General features: G+C 43.8%; 1 protein-coding gene across 1 annotated transcript in view; it reads right to left on the bottom strand.

Moving 5' to 3' along the window:
* Positions 1–22,019, bottom strand: part of SLC45A2 (solute carrier family 45 member 2) — a 32,488-nt gene that overhangs the window by 2,451 nt on the left and 8,018 nt on the right. Inside the window, exons 3-6 of the mRNA XM_002919436.4 lie at positions 10,505–10,830; positions 5,553–5,696; positions 4,740–4,863; positions 110–324 (exon numbers count right to left, since the gene is read on the bottom strand). Coding sequence (XP_002919482.4) covers positions 110–324; positions 4,740–4,863; positions 5,553–5,696; positions 10,505–10,830 — 809 coding nt within the window. The remainder of the gene's footprint in view (positions 1–109; positions 325–4,739; positions 4,864–5,552; positions 5,697–10,504; positions 10,831–22,019) is intronic.

Genomic DNA, 22,019 nt, shown 5'->3' with positions numbered 1-22,019 from the left:
CGTCTGGCTGGGCATTTCAGAGCTGCTGTTTCCGGGCCCTTATTCTCCAGCTCTGCCCTACACTTTCCTACCACCCCCGCCCGCCTTCCAGCGAGGTTCAGTGACGCACCTTCTCTTCCTGCTCCTCGCGGTGGTACTTGGCAATGAGGTTAAAGGGCACAGTGTACAGAGTGCTGGACATCACACCGAACAAGGTACACAGAGCCAAGGTGGAGTAAACGTTCGGGAAAAGCCCAATAAATCCTGTCCCCAGGCCAAATAGCAAATACCCCATGAAGTAAAGACCCTTTAATCCGATGTAGGTTACCAAAGGTTTCTGCAAGTCTGTGGGAAAAAAGAAAGAAATTACAGCTGGCAGCCTCTCACAGCATTTGGTAATTTCAGACAATCTTTTCGTTTGAAGATTCACTTTTTTAAGGAGCTTTCCTTTGATACCGAATCGGGAACAAAAGAACCTCCTTATCTGTGCTTAAAAACAGCTGGCTTTTGGAATCGGTTTTAAATCCTGCGCATGCAGAGGGCTGGAAATTGCCTTCCTAGGTCTATTGTCTTCCTCCACAAGGAAGGACCAGGCACTCAGGCAGGCAACTGAAGAGCAACAGGGTGCAAAGGGGGGCAGAAAAGCCACCTTGGCTATGATGGACTGTGGGGGTGCAAGACGTGGAAGAAGACTGGGTCCTTCTGATTCAGAGTCTGGCCTAACAGGACAATCCAGGCCTATCTTGGCCCCATGGCCCAAAGTCAGGTTGGAGGAAACGGAAACTACCAGATTTTAAGAATGATCCAGGTCATCTGGTCCCTCCACCTCCATTTGAATGTCATCTGCATACCTGAGAAGGAAAGCTGAAGAATGTTCTTTACCTAAAGACAGGTACCCTGACTTGCTAACACTTCCCGGGGACCCTCACTGCACCTCCCCGTTGCGGGCTCCCTCCCTGTCAGTCCATTTCCTTCACTTCTCAAAACCTCAGCTTCCTCATCTAAAAAAACCTAAAACAAACAAACAAACCAATAAATGGGACTAATGAAACCCTTCTCTGTGGTTGTTGTCGGGATCAAACGAGATCCAATGCTCCTGACATACTCAGCTCAGGGCCAAGCCCACAGAAGACCTGGGTTCATGGTGACTATTGTTATTTCAGCAAATACAGGCTCCCGCTGAAGCCGGTTATCTCTGAACTTGGTCTCCCCAGCAGGTAAACTGGGCCTGCTCATGAGAGCTGTAGCAGAGTTCATTCTTAAGAACTGAAAATTCTGCTTTTAAAATGTTTTACTGTTTTCCACCGTGGTAGGAAAATTCCCTAAAAGTCTACAGTCTTTCTCTTTCAAATAGCTGTTTTTCATCCCTGTGTTCCCTGTCTTTCCCCTGGCCATTCTACTGGAACACATGAACCCAGGGGATGAATGATAAAGACCTGAAATGTGTCTATTCAAGAATGAAATTCTCCCTATCTATCCAAGTAACTGTTGCACTGACATCACAGAGACAAGAAACCTAATCTGTATTACATTTGAATCAATTATGAAACTAAACACTGTCTCAGATCCTCCCATGGAAATCAGAGCTCTGAAAATGACAAGTGGGCAACGTTGATTCCTCTGGTAAATTCATACCATCCTTGGGGGCTGTTGTCACGGTTGAGAGAAAAAGCAGTATAGAGCTAGGTCAGTTTCTTTTTTCTTAATGATTATATTTATATGAAAAATGTAATCTAGGTGTCTCAGGACCTAAAAGACACCATCAGTTTTCACTGGGGAAATGCTCTCATCCAATATGTAGGCCAGCCAAGAAGAAGGCAAAGAAGTATAAAGAGCTATTTGGAAAAATAAGTAACTTCAGAACAAAGACTGAAAGCCAAGCAAAGAATCCTTTATCCGTGAAGAGAAATCAGTAAGTGTAAGGGTAAAGCTGACTCGCCCTCCACAGGGTCTAATGTCCTCACACTGTGCCTCTCCTTAGCATTGGAGGTAAATGATGGATTTAAGCACCAACTATGAATAGTAGTGTAGGGTATGAAAAATTGGCTACATTTCAGTACTTAATATTGCTATTTTCACAGATCTAAGTATGCTTGCTATGCAAAAGGAACTTGAAAATACCATACCTCACCCTCCACCCCAGCAGCCAGATTGCCCTGCCAAACTCCATCCAGATAGAAATTCTAGGTCTGCATCTGATGTTATGAGATGAGTCCAAGACAGAGGGTGCACTCTGGAATTGAAGGAAATGACTGATTTTGCTCAGGGTGGGTTGGAGTGCAGCGGGAAAGAACTTGGAAGATTTAACAGAGAAGGTCACATTGGAGCCGAGTCTAAAAGCATGATTAGCAGTTGTCTGGATGTGGAGTTAGAGAGAGCACCTGAAGAAGGAGAAACCAAAAGCAGTAGGAAATACACAGAGCTGAGAAAGTCTGGGTAGTGAGTCATCAGGGGTAGTCAGTCTGAAAGGGGGTTAAAGAGGTCAAAGTGTGAAGGGGACCAAACTGAAAATCATGGAATGCCAGGCTGAGGACTTTGACTTTATCTTAGGGTCCCAGAGAGCCCCTGAAGATCCTTAAGGGCTGGTTGGTATTTTATAAATAAAATTTTAGTTCTAATTCAAGATAAAGGAATCCCATAGATTTATACATTAATATAACTTTGGAAAACTACTCAAATAATAGTTTATCGTATACAGGGCTTTTAACTCAAAAGGTCCTAAAAATAACATGCATTTTAATCTTCAAATGCCATGAAAGTCATATAAGAACTAAGAGTAGACTAATGGAATGTCCCTAGTAGGGATTATTTGAGAAAAAAATGTTTTTAATTGACACAAAACTAAAATGCATATTACTTGTGGGAAAATGGGCTCCTCTTACAAGAATGAAGGTGGTAGTCCCCCCACCTCTTGAAAACACAAAAGATTGATGAATAATTAGACCCTTTTAGTTTACCACTCTCTGATTCTATTTTAAGTACTTGAAATCTTCCTCCCGCCATTTTCTTAGTGCATGCACTCTAGGGGGGAAAAGGAGAAGTATAAGCTTTAAGACACTATTTGATTATCATAAATTTTAGAATAATAAATTTTATGGTTTTATGATTACTGGGCCCCTGAATTCCTTACATGTTTGTATTAGGTCCCCTTCTTCCAATTGTGCTATATTTTGAAGAGATTTTTTGATCTTGAAGCAGGTTTCCTGCTGCGCTATGGCTGGTTGGAGGTCAGATGAGGGGTCATTATATACATTCACTCTCTTCCCTCCCCAAAAAGCACACTTCAATGCCAGAATGCGTACCCCTGAGTATAGTAATAGGGATTATCCTCCATCACTTCCCCCTCTCCCACCTGGGCCATAACCCTGTTGTCCCCGGGGCCTGCCCAAAGCTTAGAGCTCTGATTTGGGGGCCAGCTGTTTCCCCACAATCCAGGAGGAGCTCCTATTATTCTTAGAAATCAATTTCTGTTCCAAATGGGGGAACTGCATACATTTTATAGGCTAGATTATTTCACTTAATTCACTGTATACAGATCTTGGAGATTTCCATAGACATTGGCAGGCACCAAATGAGGCTAGGGCTACAGTACATTAGTTTGGGATTGTTTAAAACCAGTCACAGGGGTGCTTGGGTGGCTCAATCTGTTGAGCAACTGACTCTTGATTTCAGCTCAGGTCATCATCTTGGGGTCGTGGGATCGAGCCCTGCCTTGGGCTCTGCACTCAGCTTGGAGTCTGCTTATCCCTCTCCCTCTGCTCCTCCCCCTATGCTCTCTGTCTCTCTTTCTCTCTCTCTCTCAAATAAATAAAATAAAATCTTTAAAAAACACAATAGATAGATAGATAGATGATAGATAGATAGATAGATAGATAGATAGATAGATAAAACCAATCACAGAAATCTCTTTGTAGTGTCTTTACAACTGAAACTTAGAGCTAAGTGGGGGTTAATGGACTCCAGTCCATGGAAAGCTGGTACTTAAGAAAGTTGTCATTCTCAATCCTGAAATAGTGCTCCTGTGACATACTTCCCTTCCCACCTGAGCTAAAGTTATTTTGCATGTTAACTGTGTCACCGAGCATATTAACCATCCTTCTATGTTCTGTCATCTACAGATCTCATAAGCATGTCTGTGAAGCCAGTGGTCTTACTCCAGCAGAACACAGACCTGTTACTAATCAGTACTCAGTGCTGGGACTCCAGCCCTTGTGCATCCAGCCCTTCACCATCTTGTTTACGAGATTTCCTTTTATTCTCCAGGGAACTTTGATCAAGAACCCATGGATTCCAAGGAAAAAGTAATCAATGAGGGAAATAACATAAAATTCAGTATGGAAAAGGATACTTCCTGTGGTCCTTTCTAAGGGAATAGTTTTTCCTGATCTCCACATATTTATCAAGAATCTGGTATTTTATTTTATTTTATTTTATTTTATTTTATTTTATTTTATTTTATTTTATAGATTACTTAAGAGAAAGACAGACAGAGCATGAGTAGGAGGGGCAGAGGGAGAGGGAGAGAAAATCCCAAGCAGACTCCACACTGAGGGAGGAGCCTGATGCGGGGCTTGATCTCAGGACCCTGAGATCATGACCTGAGCCAAAGCCAAGAGTTAGAGGCTTAACTGACAATGCCAGCCAGGCAACCCAAAGATCTGGTATTTTAAAGAGCAAAAAATAAATATAGAAATATAAAATCCAAAAATTCTGCTAGACCAGAGCCCTCTAGAAAATACCTTCGGGTGGAAGAGACTTACAAGAATAAAGTGAGGAAAACACGGAATTGATGCACAAGCCCCAACATCCAACCTCGACCCCTCTTTCGTAGATGAGAAACTCTGTGGAGTTGTGTGCACCGTAGGGATCCCCGTGGTACACAATCTGGAAGAGAGATTTGGGACCGTTGAGATAAAATGCAGTGTGGTAGGGACCCCCTTTCAGGTGCTCTGCTTCTCCATCCCTCGGGAGCCACATGTCCCTGCCCAGGGGCCCCTTCCCAGGACACAGAGCTCTTTCTCCTACGACCACATCACTCCTTTCATCCTTTTACACTTCTACTAAAGGACCTTCAGGAAGTCCTAATGCCATCAAGTCTAAACAGTATTTCCCTGGATCATTAACACCCTTCCTTCCGCCTAACATCTGGCCCCTACCCTGACTTAGTCAAACCCTGCCACCCTTCTTCTGATACAGCCAACAGGCTTCTGACTCATCTCCACACATGCCATTCCTATTCCTGCTTGGAATGTTTTCTCCCTCTTCTGTCCAATTCCTATTCACCTTTCAAGGCCTGGATCATACCGTACCTCCTTTATGAAGCCTGCTATGACTGCTGCAGCTCACACTGATTCTTCCCTGTCTGCTGTACTTGATCTAGTACTGGTTCCATAGAAATGTCTAGCATGTAGTAACTTGTGTCCCGTTCCAAGCTGTTGTAAGATAGCTCCTTGAAGGTACTCTTACACTCTTACTGTGCCCATCCTAGGGGTGAGCCCAGAAGAAACTCAACAGGTGCTGGATGAACGACTGATGCGCAAGTCACTGAGTATGTGCACAGGCATGTTTATTACCTGGCCCATGAAATCTGTGAAGAAGAGCATGTTAGACAGGAAGGCGGTCCATCCAATGAGGTGGCTGATGCAAAGGCAGCGGTAGTGGGGAGGCATATTCACCAGCGCCCTCAGCAGTGACTTCATGGTCATTGCCTTCCTGGTCTGGAATAAAACATGAAACAGGTGTGACCTTCATGCAGACATGCAGCCAGCTATGTGAGCCAGACCACACAGCCATGTTACATATCTGTCAGTCAATTACCCCAGAGAGTCACACTTTCTGGGCATGGCACCAAGGTTTTCACAGAGGGATCTTACAGGAGGTGTTCTGTTAAGGATGTGTGGATATTTAGCAGTTTCAGGCCCTGAATAAGGTTTTGGAGACCCAAGAGTAAAGGAACTGGAAATGGGGCTTGCTTTGGACCAAGATGTAAGAGATACCTAGCATCCCGCAGAACCACTACACAAGGACAGAGCTCACAGATTTAAGTTAGCCCTTAGATGATTACAATTCTTAGATTTCTTGAATCTGAAAGTGTGGTAGGCTCAATTCTAAGATGGTCCCATGATCTCTGTCCCCTGATGTTACCCCATAATTATGTTATGTTACATGGCAGAGGGATTTTGCAGGTATAATTAAGGTTACTAATTTCTTGACTTTGAGTTAATCAAAGGGGAGATTATCTGGGTGACTCTAACCAAATCACATGAGCCATTTAAAAAGCAGAGAATTTTCTCCAGGTGGGAGCAGAAGAGGAAGTCAGAGAGTTTCAAAGCATGAGGGTTACTAGCTTTGAAGGTGGAAGGGGTCACATGGAAGGGACCTTAGAGTAGACTCTAGGAAATGAGTGACTCTTGGCCATCAGTCAGCAAGAAAACAAGCACCTCAGTCCTACAACCACAAGGAACTGGATTCTACTTGAATGATCTCAGAAGCTGATTCTTCCCCAGTTGAGCCTCTGGATGAGAATGCACCTCCATCAACAACTTGATTTCAGCCTTGTGAGACCCTAAGCAGAGAACCCAGTCAAGCCCACCCAGAGTTCTGACCTACAGGACTGTGAGATAATAAATATGGTTTTAAGCTGCTCAAGGTAATTTGCTAGGTAGCAACAGAAAACTAATACAGAGAGCCAATCAGCTCCCTGCTCTTGGTCAGGTACCTCTTCCCAGTTTATTTCTCTGGATCCTGCCATGAGCCAGCACATGTAAATGAGCCCTATGTGGAGTCAGAGGTGAAAACAATATAGAATACACACACACACACACACACACACACACACACACACACAATGACTACACATACCCACACTCTTTAATTTAGACTTAAATTATGGTGAAACCAAAGGCTACACTTTTTTTTTTTTTGTATCAGAAGCCTTGAGAAAATGAGAAATTTTGAACTATTGACCCAAATGTTTTGAAATACAAAGCATAAAAGAGCTTTCAGCATCTTGTCATGTAAGAGAAGAAAGAAACCTTAGGAATACTAAGACACTGAGACTATAAACATCAGTCATGGTGGGGTGATAGGTCTTTCTTGTCAGATCTTTATTTATTCTGAATCTCAACATAATGAAATCGAGTCCTGGCTAGTTTATTTATAAGGTGGTCTCCTGGAAATTTCTATTTTAACTATAACAACATATTGTCTTATAACTCTTAACTTTATATAACAATGCTGTTTACTTCAATGTTTATTGTAGAAAAATATATTTACTTACTGTAGATTTGTTACGTAAATTGATTTTTTAATTTGTCAATTTTTTAGTAGAATTTAACCTACTGGCCATGACTAAAATGATCTTCTTATACAGTCATCGCCACTCTTATCTGTGGGGGATACATTCCAAGACCCCCAGTGGATGCCTGAAACTGCACATGTTACCGAACCCTATAGAGACTACGTTTTTGCTTAGACACACATACTAATGATAAGGTTTAATTTATAAATTAGACCCAGTAAGAGATTAACAACAATAACTAATAATAAAATACAATTATAACAATATACTATAATAGAAGTCGTGTGGATGTGGTCTCTCTCTCCCAAAATACATCATTGTGTTGTACCTATTCTTTTTATTCTTGTGAGGACATGAGATGATAAAATGCCTACGTAATGAGATGAAGTGAGGTGGATGACATAGCATTAGACTACTATTGACCTTCTGATGATAAATCAGAAGGATCATCTGCTTCCAGATTGCGGTTGACCACAGGTAACTGAAATGTGGAAAATGAAACTTCGGATAACTGGGGACAACTGTACCTAGTCAGTATTTAAAAAAGTAGAGACATTCCTTTGGAATTAGGAAAAATAACTTTTTTGCATGTAAAATATGGTAACTATCAAAATAAATGTTGACTGAGAAAGAAACTCAATGAAAGATTGTTACTTTTTATTCAACCATCAGAAGAAGCTAAGGGTATAGAACAAAAAACAACAGGGCCTCCTGGCTTGCACAGTTGGTAAAGGATACAACTCTTGATCTCAGGGTTGTAGGTTTAAGCCTCTCGTTGGGTGTAAAGATTACTTGAAAAAAACAAATAAAATCTTTTAACAACAATAGCAACAGCCTGAGTCTCATGCCTCAGACTAAGTGATTTATTTTTACTTCCCTTCTTTTCTTTCCAAAAATGCAAATTCTAAAAAGTAAATGTGGTCAGCAAGTATTCAGCCTCATTCCAAATATTAATTTATGCTTCTGCCTTATGCATAATTTTCATCCAATTTTCATTGTTAACCTAATTTTTCCTTTCATCCAAAAATAAATATGAGCTTTCAAACTGTGCCTAGTATCTCTGTAAAAGCTGGGAATGTAAATATCAAAGCCCTTTGGGTCTTTTCACTTTGAATGAAAATTCAGCTGGCATCTTATTCTGTGACTCATCAGTTCCCTCGGTGAAGCCCTTTCAATGGTTCTGAGCCTTTGCGAGTTGCTCTGCTGCATGCGTTGCCCACCTTTGTCAGCTGGAGACTGGGTGGTGGTGGATTTATACATAAAAAAGGCAAAGAGCTGAGCGGGGAAGAGAGCTTCATAAGAGGACACTCAAAAGGAGACTACTGAATGTTGAAGTAAGCAATGATGGCATGGAGGAATTGCAGATGAATTTTATGGGGTCCAGTTTGAATCCTGAAATATCTCAGGCCTCCTCTGGCCATTAAAAAAAATAATAATCCCAGTTTTCAAACTGCACCACCTCCTTCGTTTTGGAAAGTGCATATTCTACCTTGGCATGTAAGTATTGGTAAAGTGGCTTATTACGCCCCCTGTTAGGGCTGTAAGTTCCTGAGCACAGGGAGCAGGGATTAGTCAATTTCATGATCCCTGAATACCTAGTAATGCTTTGTACATACTTGGTACCCAAGGTAGTTCGTTGACTGGATAATGACCATAATACACTTATATACTTATATAAAGCTTAAAAAGCACCTTCTCATGCTTTATTTTAGTCGAACATCCCAATAATCACGGAAAATAGATAGACCAACCCACCAAGAGAAGTTGAACTCATAGAGATTCACCGAGCTTGTATGAAAGTTCTGTTAGAGCACAGATTAAGTCTGTTCCCTGTTGGTGTGTGAGGTGCTCAGCGTTCTGCCAGGCTCATAATAGGCACTTGTACCTAACACCTTACTATGTGGTAGGAACCACTCTAAGTAACCGTGCATGGGTTATGTCATGGAATCTGCACAAAACCCTTGTAGGTAGATAGAATTACTTTCTCAATTTACAGAAATGTCAATGCCCAAGGTCATACATTCCAGAGGTGGTGGAGGCAGGTTTGAACACCTATGCTCTTCATTTATTTTTTATTTTTTATTTTATTTTATTTTTTTTAAAGAGAGAGTGCCTGCAAGCATGGGAGGAGGGGGAGAGGGAGAGAGAGAATCTTAAGCAGGCTCCATGCTCAGGGCAGAGCCCGACGCCAACGCGGGGCTCAACTTCACCAACCTGAGGTCATGACCTGAGCCCCAACCAAGAGTTGGACGCTTAACTGACTGGGCCACCCAGGCGCCCCATATGCTCTTAATGTTTAGGCTCTTTACAGCGAGTGCCTGATAGTTGTTGAATGAATAATACAGGTCAGCCAGCTAGAGGAATCAAGATTTAAACCCAGGTCTTCCACAACCCCTTTGCCAGTGAGGGGATCCTTTGTATTTATATCGCTGAGGTATTGCCATTAAACTCAGCTTGAGGGAGGATGCAGCTACGCATCAGCGTGGTCCAGCAGAACTTTCTACAGCGATGGAAGTGTCCTACATCTGCACTGTCCTGGACTGTAACTCCTAGCCCGAAGGGGCTATTAAGCATTTGAAATGTGGCTAATGCAACTAAGGAACTGACTTTTTAATTCGTTTCATTTTAATTAATTTAAACTTAAATAGCCCTATGGGACAAGTAGCCAATGCATTGGTCAGCATAGTTCTAGTCTCTTCTCTCTGACAATTTCCCCTTAACCTAGTCCCATTTCTCTGTAATTTAGTAGAGTTTTCTTTAAACTTTTAAACTAATTAATTCACTGACCAGTTCACTGAAAATGGCCTAAGAGAAATATTTAATCAACTCATGAAATACAAACTCAACATGCCCAACCCAGTTACCAACCCAGGGATGATGTCATTTGGAGGAACAATTTTATAAACCCAATCTAAGAAGTAAAGATATTTCTTGCAGCCTAAAGATGGTTCCAGGCTTCACTTATGGTCTAACATTTTGGAACTGGCTTCATCTTCCCTACTTTGATGCTCTGAAAGGAGCAAGAGGAAGACCAGAGGAAAATGCACACATTTTAAACTTTTAATTCAAAGGGAGAAGAGGGATAGGTAATTGGAGGGTTCAATTAGACTTCACATCAAACTTTTCGCCTCAAATAAGCAAACAAAATAAAGAATAATAAAAAAATGAGAAGGGTAAGAGGAAAGGTATTTTTCCTGAGTAAAGAAAAAAGAATTTGCATCTTACCTGCTCAGCAGGATTTTTGTTTTTTTCTCCCTGCAATGCCAGCTCTGGGTTTACAGAATGGTTTTTAGCTTTCTCAATAGACCCATACTGGTACATTTTGTCTGACGACAATGGAAAGTCCTGGGGGGCTTGCTGTGGGGATATGTCCTTTGAAACATCTCTAAGTGGGGCTTCAGGGATACTGCAGAGATGAATAATAAAACACAAAGCGAGCACCAAGGCGGAGAAGAAGAACATGACCTGGAATTCTGTGCCCAGCACTCTTCCTATCTCCAGATGAGCCCAGTCGATGGCACCCAAAAGGTAACCCAGGGCACCTCCCAAACCTAGAAAGCAAGAAAGAGCTGCATTAGCGTGGTGAGCAAACCATCTCCTCCTTTCACGTGTCCAGGCACCTCCCCCCCCACCGCCCCGCCGTGGGAAAGCTCCCTGAGGACAGCAGAGGCACGGGTGATGATGGACAGCTAACACAGCAGGAGGCCAAGACATCTGCAACCACGAAACGTGGGTTCAGGCTGGGTTCCGGCGTGTGCTCGCTGCGCCCTTGGCCTTCCTCACTCATAACGTGGGGTAATGATGGTAGAGCGACCCACGAGCAGGGTCACGGCTGGAAAATGGGCTAGTGCCAGACACAAAGCTTGCCACCGTCAGAAGTCCCGCGGCCTTTCTAAACTGCACTCTCTGAACTGTGTCGGAACTAAAGCGCCCCGCAGAAAACCAACCTCTGACTGCACTGAATGTCTTTGTCTTGGCATTTATCTGTTAAGAAGCTTCCTGGCATGACACAAGTTTGCAAAGATCAAACAGCCTTGGACTCTGTCTTGTTTCCTCTATTAGAAGCTAAAGGAACTTGTTCCCAGTCGATAGCCACAGAACCAATAACAGAAGTTGGGAATGAATTTTTAAACATCTTGTTGTCATCTCACAAGATGCTGACCTGAAGTCTTTCTGTTGCTCGTTTTATCTGCTTTTGCTAAAGACAGTGTGATGGAAGGACTCCCCCAAATCGATCCTGCCCTAATGGTCTAATATTGGAAATCCCGTTAGTAGTGATTCATTCTTTTTGTATTTTAAAATACAAGTGCCCCTGACCCGGGCAAGAGAGCAGTGAGTGCACTTCAGATGGTGTGGGCGCCAAGTGGCTCTGAAAACGCAGGGTGGGGGCGCACCTGGGGGTGGGAGGGTGCCCAGGGCAGTAAGAAGATGGAGGCCAAACACACCGCCTGCCTACGTCACAGACTTATGTAGGCTGAGCACCCTCTCAGATACCTCTACATGTGAACCTCCCATCATGCCTTACCAAACACACACATCTGCCTGCACGGGAAAGCTTTGGTTTTGTTTTTCTTATGTGAATGAAGTCTCCATTTTATTTCCCAGATAAAGACAATATCCTCACAAACCAGAGAATCAAGGAAGAAAATGGAACTTAAGAAATTCTCTAACTCTAACCCTAAACACCCAACATCAACCCTGACCCCAAGAACACGAATCTGAATGTCAAATGCCATGACTCCTGATTTATCCCAAATGGTGGAAGAATGGGCGATTCTAGTCACGTTGCATTCTGGTTGGTTGCAGTTCACTACAGAGAATATTTACAGATGACCAATTGTTTAACTGTTAACCAATGAATTTCAAAAATAAAGCATCATTGTGTGCCATTCATGCCCTGTGTGCCAAAGCATTAGAAGACGGAATTCTGGGAGACTGTGGCAAATGGGTGCAATGAAGCTAAAACCACGTCTTCTGCCAACAGGAATATGTGGTCTAGGTATGGGTGATGGGCATATGTATAAACAGATAAATGACACATCTGGGGACCCGTCTTGGATGGCGGGTTCTAGGCTTTGAGGAGAAGGAGAGGCCCCTGAGCCAGCCGCACTCCGTTGTGATTCAGAGAGCAGTTCTGGGCCTGGCGGTGCCTCAGGATCACTATCAGACAACGACTCTTTTTTTTTTTTAATTTTTTTTTATTATATTATGTTACTCACCAGGACATCCCTGGCTTTTGATGTAAAGTTCAATGATTCATTAGTTGCGTATAACACCCAGTGCACCATGCAATACGTGCCCTCCCCACCACCCATCATCAGCCTATCCCAGTCCCCCACCCCCCTCCCCTCTGAAGCCCTCAGTTTGTTTCTCAGAGTCCATAGTCTCTCATGCTTCACTCTCTTTAACTCGTGGAGATGCCCAGGGTGTCAGAGGTCATGTGCTGAGCCAAGCAATCCACCGATAAAGATGTACTAAATTTCCAGCACTGTTTGAGGGTCTATCTAAATCAGGATTTCCCAATCTGGGCATTACTGACATTACGGGCGAAAGAATTCTTTGTTGTGAAGGGAGCTGTTCCGTGCATTATAGCATATTTGACAGCATTTCTGGCCTCTCCCCACCAAATGCCAGTAACAACTTCTCCACCAGCCTGACAACCAGAAATGTCTCTGGACATGGCCTGATGTCCCATGGGGGCAAAATGGCCCCCAGCTGAGAACCCCTGACCTTAACTAATTCTATGAAAAACTTACATATTCCTTTTTTGGAAACTATTTATTGCCATCGAAACTATTTGTTACCAGATCAATGGTTGTCATATGGTCATTTAATTCTCCTGTCATTTATGCCTCTTTCACAGTTAGATTCCACTGAGCAAAGGAAATGTAGTGCAAAAGACCCCTGCCCGTTTAAAAAAAATTTCTGTGTGAAGTAAATCCTCTACTATGCAATAGAATGGTGGCTTTATTTTATGAATATAAATATATGGGTATAAATCTAATGATGAATTCGTATTCAATATCGACTAGAATGATCGAGTCCTACAATTGGAAGGTTTCCTAGTCTACTTTTATGTCTGCTGGCTTAGTGAACGTCAGTAAATACTGCTGAGCACTAAATATGTGTGAAGGACTCTCCTAGCTTCTGCAGATACAGATGTAAATGAGACGCAGCACCCCTTCCCTTCCTCCCCAGAAGGCAGGTCCAAGCGGGAGAAGCAGGTGAGTAACAGCTACTTTAAAAAAAAACTGTAATAATTGATGATAGAGGGGTGCCTGGGTGGCTCAGTCGGTTAGGCGTCTGCCTTTGACTCAGGTCATGATCTCAGGGTCCTGGGATCGAGCCCCACGTCAGGCTCCCTGCTCAGTGGGGAACCTGCTTCTCCCTGTCCTTCTCCTGCTCCCCCGGGACAAACACTGCATCTATAGCACAGGTTCTGAGTTTAAAGATCCAGGGCCTTGCCTGAGATTCCGCATTCTTTCCAAGCTCCCCTGTGACACCAGTGCTGCTAGCCCAAACACCACTCTGCGGAGCTAGTTAGGAGAGCAGTTTCTTTTCTTTTTTAAAAGATTTTATTTATTTATTTGTCAGAGAGAGAGCACAAGCAGGGGGAACTGCCGGCAGAAAGAGAGGGAGACGTAGGATAACAGAAAGACGACATGGGGCTTGATACCAGGACGCTGGGATCGTGACCTGAGTCGGAGGCAGACACTTGACTGACTGAGCCACCCAGGTGCCCAAGAGAGCAGTTTCTAATCACACCTGCTCCACCCCATCTGACATTCTCAGGGAACGGGACTTTGTTGTCAGAGGATATTTGACCAATGACGCAAAACTGACAACGTACAATGATGTGCAGTTGTGTAAAATTGAGGTTAATTTGCAGACATTACTAGGATTCTGTGATCTGATTATGTTTTTGTGGCCTAACAGAGGAATTACCCCAAAAATATTACAGAGGAGTTATAGTTCTACTGCCCTGTAGAAAGTTAATCAGATTTATATCTAACCTAACACTTTTTGTTTGGCTAATCACACACATACACACACACACACACACACACACACACACACACCCTGCAAGAACTTGGGGGAGCTGTTCTTTATGTCTTCCCTGTCAGTTCCCTCATTAATTAGTTGAGCAAAATTTTGACACCCGCTTCAAGTAATTTAGAGAATTTCCAATCCTCTCTTCTCTTAGCGAGGGGGAAGAAAGCAAAACAGGCAATACTATTTCATTTGTCCCTAAGCTATTGCAGGATGTAGCTAAACGTTACAACAAAATATGCCCTGAAGGAATAGTGGGCCATTGGGGTATTTATTCCACAGCTACCATATTAAAGCTCTGGATGTGATAAAGGCCAGCAGAGGGCTGTAGGGATTCACTGAACGCTTTCCTCTCTGCTGCCTCTGCTTAAGCTAAGGATTTTGTCTCCAAGACAAAGCCAAGTCATCTCAGCTGCAACAAGGGCCAGTATGGACTCCCACATCTACATCCAGACTGTGTTTATCTCTCTGCCAACATCAAGTCTCACTGGGGCCTCTGGGATTAATCACCAGGTTATTAGTCAAACCCAAACCATAAGCAGGAACATCAGCAGGACATTTCCTAATGTCAGCCAAGGAGCTTTTACAGACTTTACAAAGAAGAGCCCATGAGTGATTGAGCTGACTCCTCCGTAGAACCAAGCCATGTTGTCACACTCAGACCATAGCCAACCTCAGAAGAATGATGGCTTGACAGACAGATGTTATATTTCATAGCTTATGATACAACTTGAACAAAGCTCATCCTGGAAGAAGTCCAAGCATACAGAAATAGGGTTATTTTTCTTTAGCCTGTAACTATAATAGGTAAAATGGGTAACGGGGGGCAGTTTCAAGACCAAGGAATCTAAAGAGTCGTTCTATGTCAATCTTTGAGTCTACGATGTACCTGTAATTTCCCCTCTGCTTCAGGTGTGTGGCTTAACAATCCACATTCTGATGGCAAAAGAGCTCGAGTCAAGAGAGCTAATGGTGTGCTGTCAGCGACTTCACTTCAATAAGAGATCGGACTAAAAATCCCCCAAATTCCTATGGAGTTCATGAGACGGTGATTCTGACTCTATTCCATATGCTAAGAAAATAGCAAGGAAAGTATGCAATTAGGTATATGGTTCCTCCTTCCCCCAACATATGCACACCAATCCTGGAGAGTTAACAAATAAGTACTGGCTAGTGTGTGTGTGTGTGTGTGTGTGTGTGTCCGTGTCCTTGGACCCAGTTATCAATACAAATTGATGGAGCACCACTGTCCAAGAACTGTGCTAGGCACTGGGGACATAGTAATGATTAAGACAGACATGACCTGTCCCCTTGGAGGCTGTGAGTAAAGGAACATCAATCAAGAAGACATGTATACTCTGGTCAAAGGAGAAAACACGAGTAGCTGGACATTTCTTCAGATTTACAAGGCAAGTTTTCTCCTAAAAGATGGTGAGATAATATATCTAAAGTGTTGGCCATTGATTCCATCCCCCCACCGCTACCTGTGGTCCTGTGGTATTTCCTTATGTCCTTGTCCCTCTGGGCCCTTCCTTCATATTCAAGCTGAGCCAGGATAACTTGTTGCTTTAGGGGAAGGACATGAAAGCAGAAAGCAGAGAAACAAGAATGTGTCTTCTTGCTTCAGAGTTTCAAAAGCCCTTAGGTTCCAAAGGCACAGAGGGAAGATTCAGTAGAAAATGTGATTTAAGAGTAAGGCATTCGCGACTGGTGCACGTGTACTGGTGAATCCCTGAGGCAGTGGGGTTCTGATCCTACTTTTAGGGCCTAGCTGGTCTGGAAGGATGGGAGATGGAGAGCAGAACCACCCCCAAATGGCTTGGGGAGATCCCAAAATAGAAGGCCAATGGCTCATTTCCTGGGCAGACTCCAGGGAGGCAATAAGACGTCGAGGAAGAAATGGCTTGCGGTGGGTCTAGACAGATGGGCTGACACTGTGTCAGGTTCTGTTCTAAGTGCTTGACCTAGATGGACTCACCCAACCCTCGCAGCAACACTTGGAGGGGGGCACTGCGGTAGATTCCTATGATTAGTGGTAGTTGTGTTCTCAAAAGTCACCCCAAGCACTGATTAGTGAGTAGGGGAAACTACTGTTCTGAGGGGAAATACGGCGCTAAGTTACTATGAACCTTTTCATCAACTGATCAACACAGTGCTTCTATGTGTGTTTCCATTTAGAGATACTTAATACGTATCGTTGCTTCATAGCATTGAGCTCATGCCCGAACAAACGTAACGTATTTTCTCCGCAAGGCACATCACAATGTTCTAGCCCCTTTGAACCCCACACAGCACCTCAGGGCTACCTTTGGGACCGTTTTAAACACGGAAGTCACACACACATAAAAAAGACAAACATGCAAATGATTTGGCACTAAATACACCACTTGTTTACAATATGAGAACCAAACAGGAAGTCAGAGGTCACCTTGACCTACCTCAACCGGGAATGAGGCCTTGGGTGACTCCGATTGCCCCTCTACACGCCATGCTTGTTTGCACATGACTGAAAATGAGCTATCTGTATTGCTCTGGGTGTTACACAGAAATTTTACTGAGTGAATTTGCAAATACAAACCCATGAATAATTGGTCAACTCTATTTTATCTCTATCTTAGAGACAAAGAAAGCAAAAGGCACAGATAGTTTGCAGCTCCCAGAGTTCCACTCACTTTGGTGTGGGGAGGGAAGAGCAGAAGGGCAGGGAGGGAGCCGAGAAGGCTTTGGTTCCACAGGGGCCTTACAGATGAGAATAAGAGAGAACTCAATGGTGACCGCTTCAGCCGGAGCATCAAGTGTGGTGGGACAGTGGACATCTCAGTAAATGCCAGCACAAACAGATGACACCAAAACCCAGGAACTCTCTGCCCCAAACCCTTGCACTTGAGTCCCCTCAACTTAGAAGCCACCTTGGGGAAGCAATGGGAGAACATTCTAAACCGAGACTAAATTTTCACCATCCTGTGGCAATGAGGCTCAACACAAGAGCGATCAATCTAATTTAATTTTGGGGTCTCGGATTCACACCCATTTCGGACATAAAGATGTATCCAATGCTTTGCATTACTGAGCATTAGCTATGCTGTAGACAAAAAAATTGCAGTAAAGCAATGCTGAAATCCTATTCTTCCCCATCATTAAACAAATAAGTGCAGAGAACTGGAATAGCATGTTTGCCGGAGGTTGAACGCACTGAATCTGCAATCTGTGATCCCGCTGAAACCTGCTACCATGAGCCAGTATGTCTAATGCAGTCATGGTTCACATAAAAGAATTCACCTTAATCAGCCCACCAGTTTCCCAAAAGCAAGTTTCTCGATTTGAACATAATGCATAATAACTATTGCTACCCTAGTTCAGATCAGATTCCTGAAACTTCTCATTTCCTGGCACGACACATAAAACCTGACGCTTATTCCTTTTCTTAAGGATTAGAAATGACTGCAAGGTCAGGTAATTAGTGGGCCTGGATCTGGAGCCATTTGTGATTGCCCTGAGTTTTCTTGAATGCTGCAGAATTCATATTTTAGCTCTGAGTTACAAGAGCTCAGTCCACTGTAAGGTTAATCATTGAGCACTTTGCAAAATGCTTTAACTCTTCCAGTGGGGATGGAGAAGCATGAAGCGGCTATACTAGAGAGAAAAGGCTCAGGCCTGGAAGTCACGAACCGACTGTGACAGCCCTTGTTTGACTTAGCAGGTCCGCTCGGCGCTCCACCCACTTCTCGAACAGCTGCTGCTGGGGCCAATTCTAAGCCAGTTCTGGCCGCCTTCGGTTGATGCGTCTGGACAGTGCCCTGCCTGCAGGAACCCAAGCTCAGGATGGGTTCAGCACTCACACAAGTGAGGTTAACACCCATGGGACTACCCTTGGCCAGTGGAGACTGGAGCCAATGGATTAATCCCCCTTGGTGATCCCCTCGAATAGAAACTTCCTTAGGCTTCTCCTCAGAAGGTCCTGGTGAGATGGAGGTCAGTCACTTAGAGCAAAGGCCAACTCTGCAATGCTTCCTGTATCAGCTGGTCTGCTCTACTCCACCATTCCCTCACCCTCACTCTCCAGAATCCTCTTCCAAATAAACTCTGTGAACAAACTTTCTCTGGGGCTCAGGTTTTAGGGGAATCTGGACAAAAAATATGACCATGTTTTGGCTGGCTGGCTAGTTGATCGGTAGGTTGGTGGGGTTTTGCCCCTAGTCTAGCCTACTGCTACCCAGCTGTGTGACTTGGGCTAATCACTTCACCTCTCAGTAGCACAGAGTCCTCGGAGGTACAGCGGGGAGGCTAGAATAGAATATTTGTCCCACCAGTATTTCTTCAGCATATTCCAGGAACTATTTTAAGTACTGGTGCTACAGCAACGAATAGGAAAGATAATGTTCCTGCTGCCCTCGGGAAGCTTATGTGTTGGTTAGAAAGGCAGAAAATAAGCAATAAATGAATCAATGATATAGTCAGATAATGATAAACACGTCACAGGGGAGGGGCTACATGACCCCAGAGTGTACCAAAGTGAGGAACCAAACCAAGGCGATTTGGTATCTAGGGGAAGGGCTTTCAAGCAGAGGACAGAGCCCGGGAAAAAATCCCCTCAAGTGTTTCCTTCTGTAATCTGCCTTTGAGATCTTGGAGAGGTGTGTTGCTCACGCTTGAATGGAAAAAAATGGCAATTTGGAAACATGAATTGTTTTGCTCTAAGTCGCCCGTGTTGCCCCCAAAGCTGACATTCCTGTGTCCTTGGCTCATGCTCTGGCCACATCCCTTCCAAGCTAAGGGACTGAGGAGATGCGAAAGTTCACCAGGGACGGAAACTTCAAAGGGAGCCCAGCTGACCCGAGAAAACCACTCATGGGTAATTACTCATGAAGGAGAAAGCGTTCAAACAGATGCTACCACGAAACACAGCAGATTTTCCACTTGCATGAAAGGTTTGCTCACAGGAGCCCAAGCCTAAACTTCATTTTTAAGACTCTTCCGTTAGTCCTTAATGGTTTCCAATCCGATCATCTGTAACCTGAGCATTTGTGTGCATACTTTGGGGTATTAAAAAAACGGAAAAGTTAAAAGAGGTTGTGCTCCACAAGTTACCCATCCTTGGACGTGGGGCAAGTTCTCTTGGAGTTACCACAAATAAAACTTTGACGGGTTTTATAAGCCCGGTGGGAACAGAGGAAATGAACTAAATATAGACATTTGGTGTTGGATCCTTTTAAACGATCTCTCGCTCTGGGCATTTGGCAGGATATTAATTAACATTGTGGGGGCGCCTGGGGGCCTCAGTCAGTTAAGCATCTGGCTTTGGCTCAGGTCATGATCCCTGGGTCCTGGGATCAAGCCCCACAGTGGCCTCCCTGCTCAGTGGGGAACCTGCTTCTCTCTCTCCATCTGCTGCTCCCCCTGCTTGTACTTCCTTCTTCTGTCAAATAGGTAAATTCTTTAAAAACAAAACAGAACAAAAACTAACATTGTGTAAAGATTCACAATCTTGTGAGGAAACAAGGGTTCAGAAATACTAAAACCACTCAGCAGTTAAGAAGAGGGGCCAGGATTTGAACCAGGACAACTTTTCCCATCATGCCTCATTCCGGCCACCCACTGCAGGGTCGAGCCAACTGCTAAAGATAGTAAGGTGGTGGGTTCAGCTGAGCAGATATACGCTTGGTTAGAAGCATTCTGACACAAAGAAGGAATTCCCTACTAGTGAATGTGGGTTCCACAGGCCAGACGCACCCACAGGTGAAGGCATGGGGCAGCAGGACAAGGGTGGACCCACCAAATCCCTTCCACGTGTCAGGGATGGTAGGAGGATAGAGTTAGTCACCCTTGAATGTAAGATACTGAAGAAGCCTGGGGACAAAAATGCCCCCTGGGAACCAGTGGTGTCTTTTCTTTAAAAAAAAGAAAAGTCAGAAATATGCTGGGAAATATTTTGGCAACAAACCCTTTGACACTTATTTGCAAAGCATTTGGAATTGTTGGGCCTGGACTAAAATGAAATAAATAAGAAGAATTTCAATTTACTCAGATGACTGGATTCCTTGGGTGAACAATGTCTTGCTGATGATGAAAATCAAAATGGGCTTGAGGAGTGGGCAGAAGGCTAGCTAAGGACAATCACAATCCCTGCAACCCCCCGATCCCCCACTCCCGGGTGGGATTTGTGTGACATTCGTCCAGGAGGCTCCGAACTGCCTTCATATCAAGGCCTTACTGGAGGGAAAAACCACCTTAACTTGACAAAGGCAAAGGCCTCCAGTATCTTGTATGTCCTCTTTAGCATATGAGAAAACCTCCTTTTTCCTTACCCCAACTCCCAAGTATATAATCAGCCACCCCTCACAACCCCCAGGGCAGCAGCTCGTTCTGCCCGCGGGTCCTGTCCCCACACTTTAACAAAACCATTTTGCACCAAAGACGTCTCAAGAATTCTTTCTTGGTTGTCGGCTCCAGATCTCACCCCACCAAACCTCACCTACATTCCAAAACTACATCAGGCTCTGACATGGAACATGACTTTAACATAAAATGCTTGATTCAAGCAGAATGCTATAGACATCTCCTTGCCAAGTTCATGTAAATCCAGGAGGTCTGGCCTGTATGCAAAGGCAGAGCAGTATGATAATGCATTGTTTCTTATTTTTCACTCCATTTTTCAATGTGATCTTCCATTCAGAGCAAGGACACTATGGCGGGTCACACATCCATGTTTAACTGGACAGAGTTCAACTATTCACACTTTGAAAAGAAGGGGAGAGAGAGAGAATGAGAGAGAGAAATTAACATTTTAAATAATACCCCATCTTCTCTCCCAATCATTGACCCCACGTCCAGCAGCAAACATTAAAGAGGAGATGTTTCTGCAGATATATTTATATGTATCCATCACTAGGCAGGTCTGTGCACACAAAACAAGGCATGCTGTATTTCATGTGTGATCTGAGAGATCTTTGTGAATAATACAGACTCTATGATTATCACTTGAGCAGGGACTTTAGAATCTAAACTTTAAACAAGGTGAGACTCCACTGTACTGTTTTGGTTTGTTTTGTTTTTTGGACTACTGTTTTAGAAGAGGAAGATGTTTTCTTTTTTTCTAATAGGAAAAAAAAACTTGCTTTGAGCCATCCACACACCCTCAGGGGTCCCCTATAACCGGAGACAGTTGGCTGGGGTTCAGGGCTCAGTGTCGGTCATGAGACAAAGTNCAGGGCTCAGTGTTGGTCATGAGACAAAGTTGTAACTAAATGAGCATATTCAACTGATTGATGCAATTTGCCATCAACCTTACGTAAAACTGCAGGAAATATAAGCAGGGTTATGAAACCAAGAGTCTCCTTTTATGCAACCAACATTTCTAAGGACCTGCTGTCAACAAGGTGATGGGTTAGAAGCCATGGGGAAGTAAACCCTCATGTTTTTACAAATCCTGTAGTTTATAAAATCTTGTAAAAGAGAAAGATAAATACACATTGAATTAGAATACAGGGGAGGCTGTGGGGCGCCTGGGTAGCACAGTCCTTAAGTGTCTGCCTTCGGATCCTGGCGTTATGGGATCGAGCCCCACATTGGGCTCCTCCGCTGGGAGCCTGCTTCTTCCTCTCCCACTCCCCTGCTGTGTTCCCTGTCTCGCTGGCTGTCTCTCTGTCACATAAATAAATAAGATCTTAAAAAAAAAAAAAAAGAATACAGG

The sequence above is a fragment of the Ailuropoda melanoleuca genome, chromosome 3 (genome assembly GCF_002007445.2).
Source record: "Ailuropoda melanoleuca isolate Jingjing chromosome 3, ASM200744v2, whole genome shotgun sequence".
In the NCBI taxonomy this organism is placed as follows: Eukaryota; Metazoa; Chordata; class Mammalia; order Carnivora; family Ursidae; genus Ailuropoda; species Ailuropoda melanoleuca.
The sequence above is the reverse complement of the archived record's forward strand: the minus strand, read 5'-3'. Positions and strand labels throughout refer to the sequence as shown.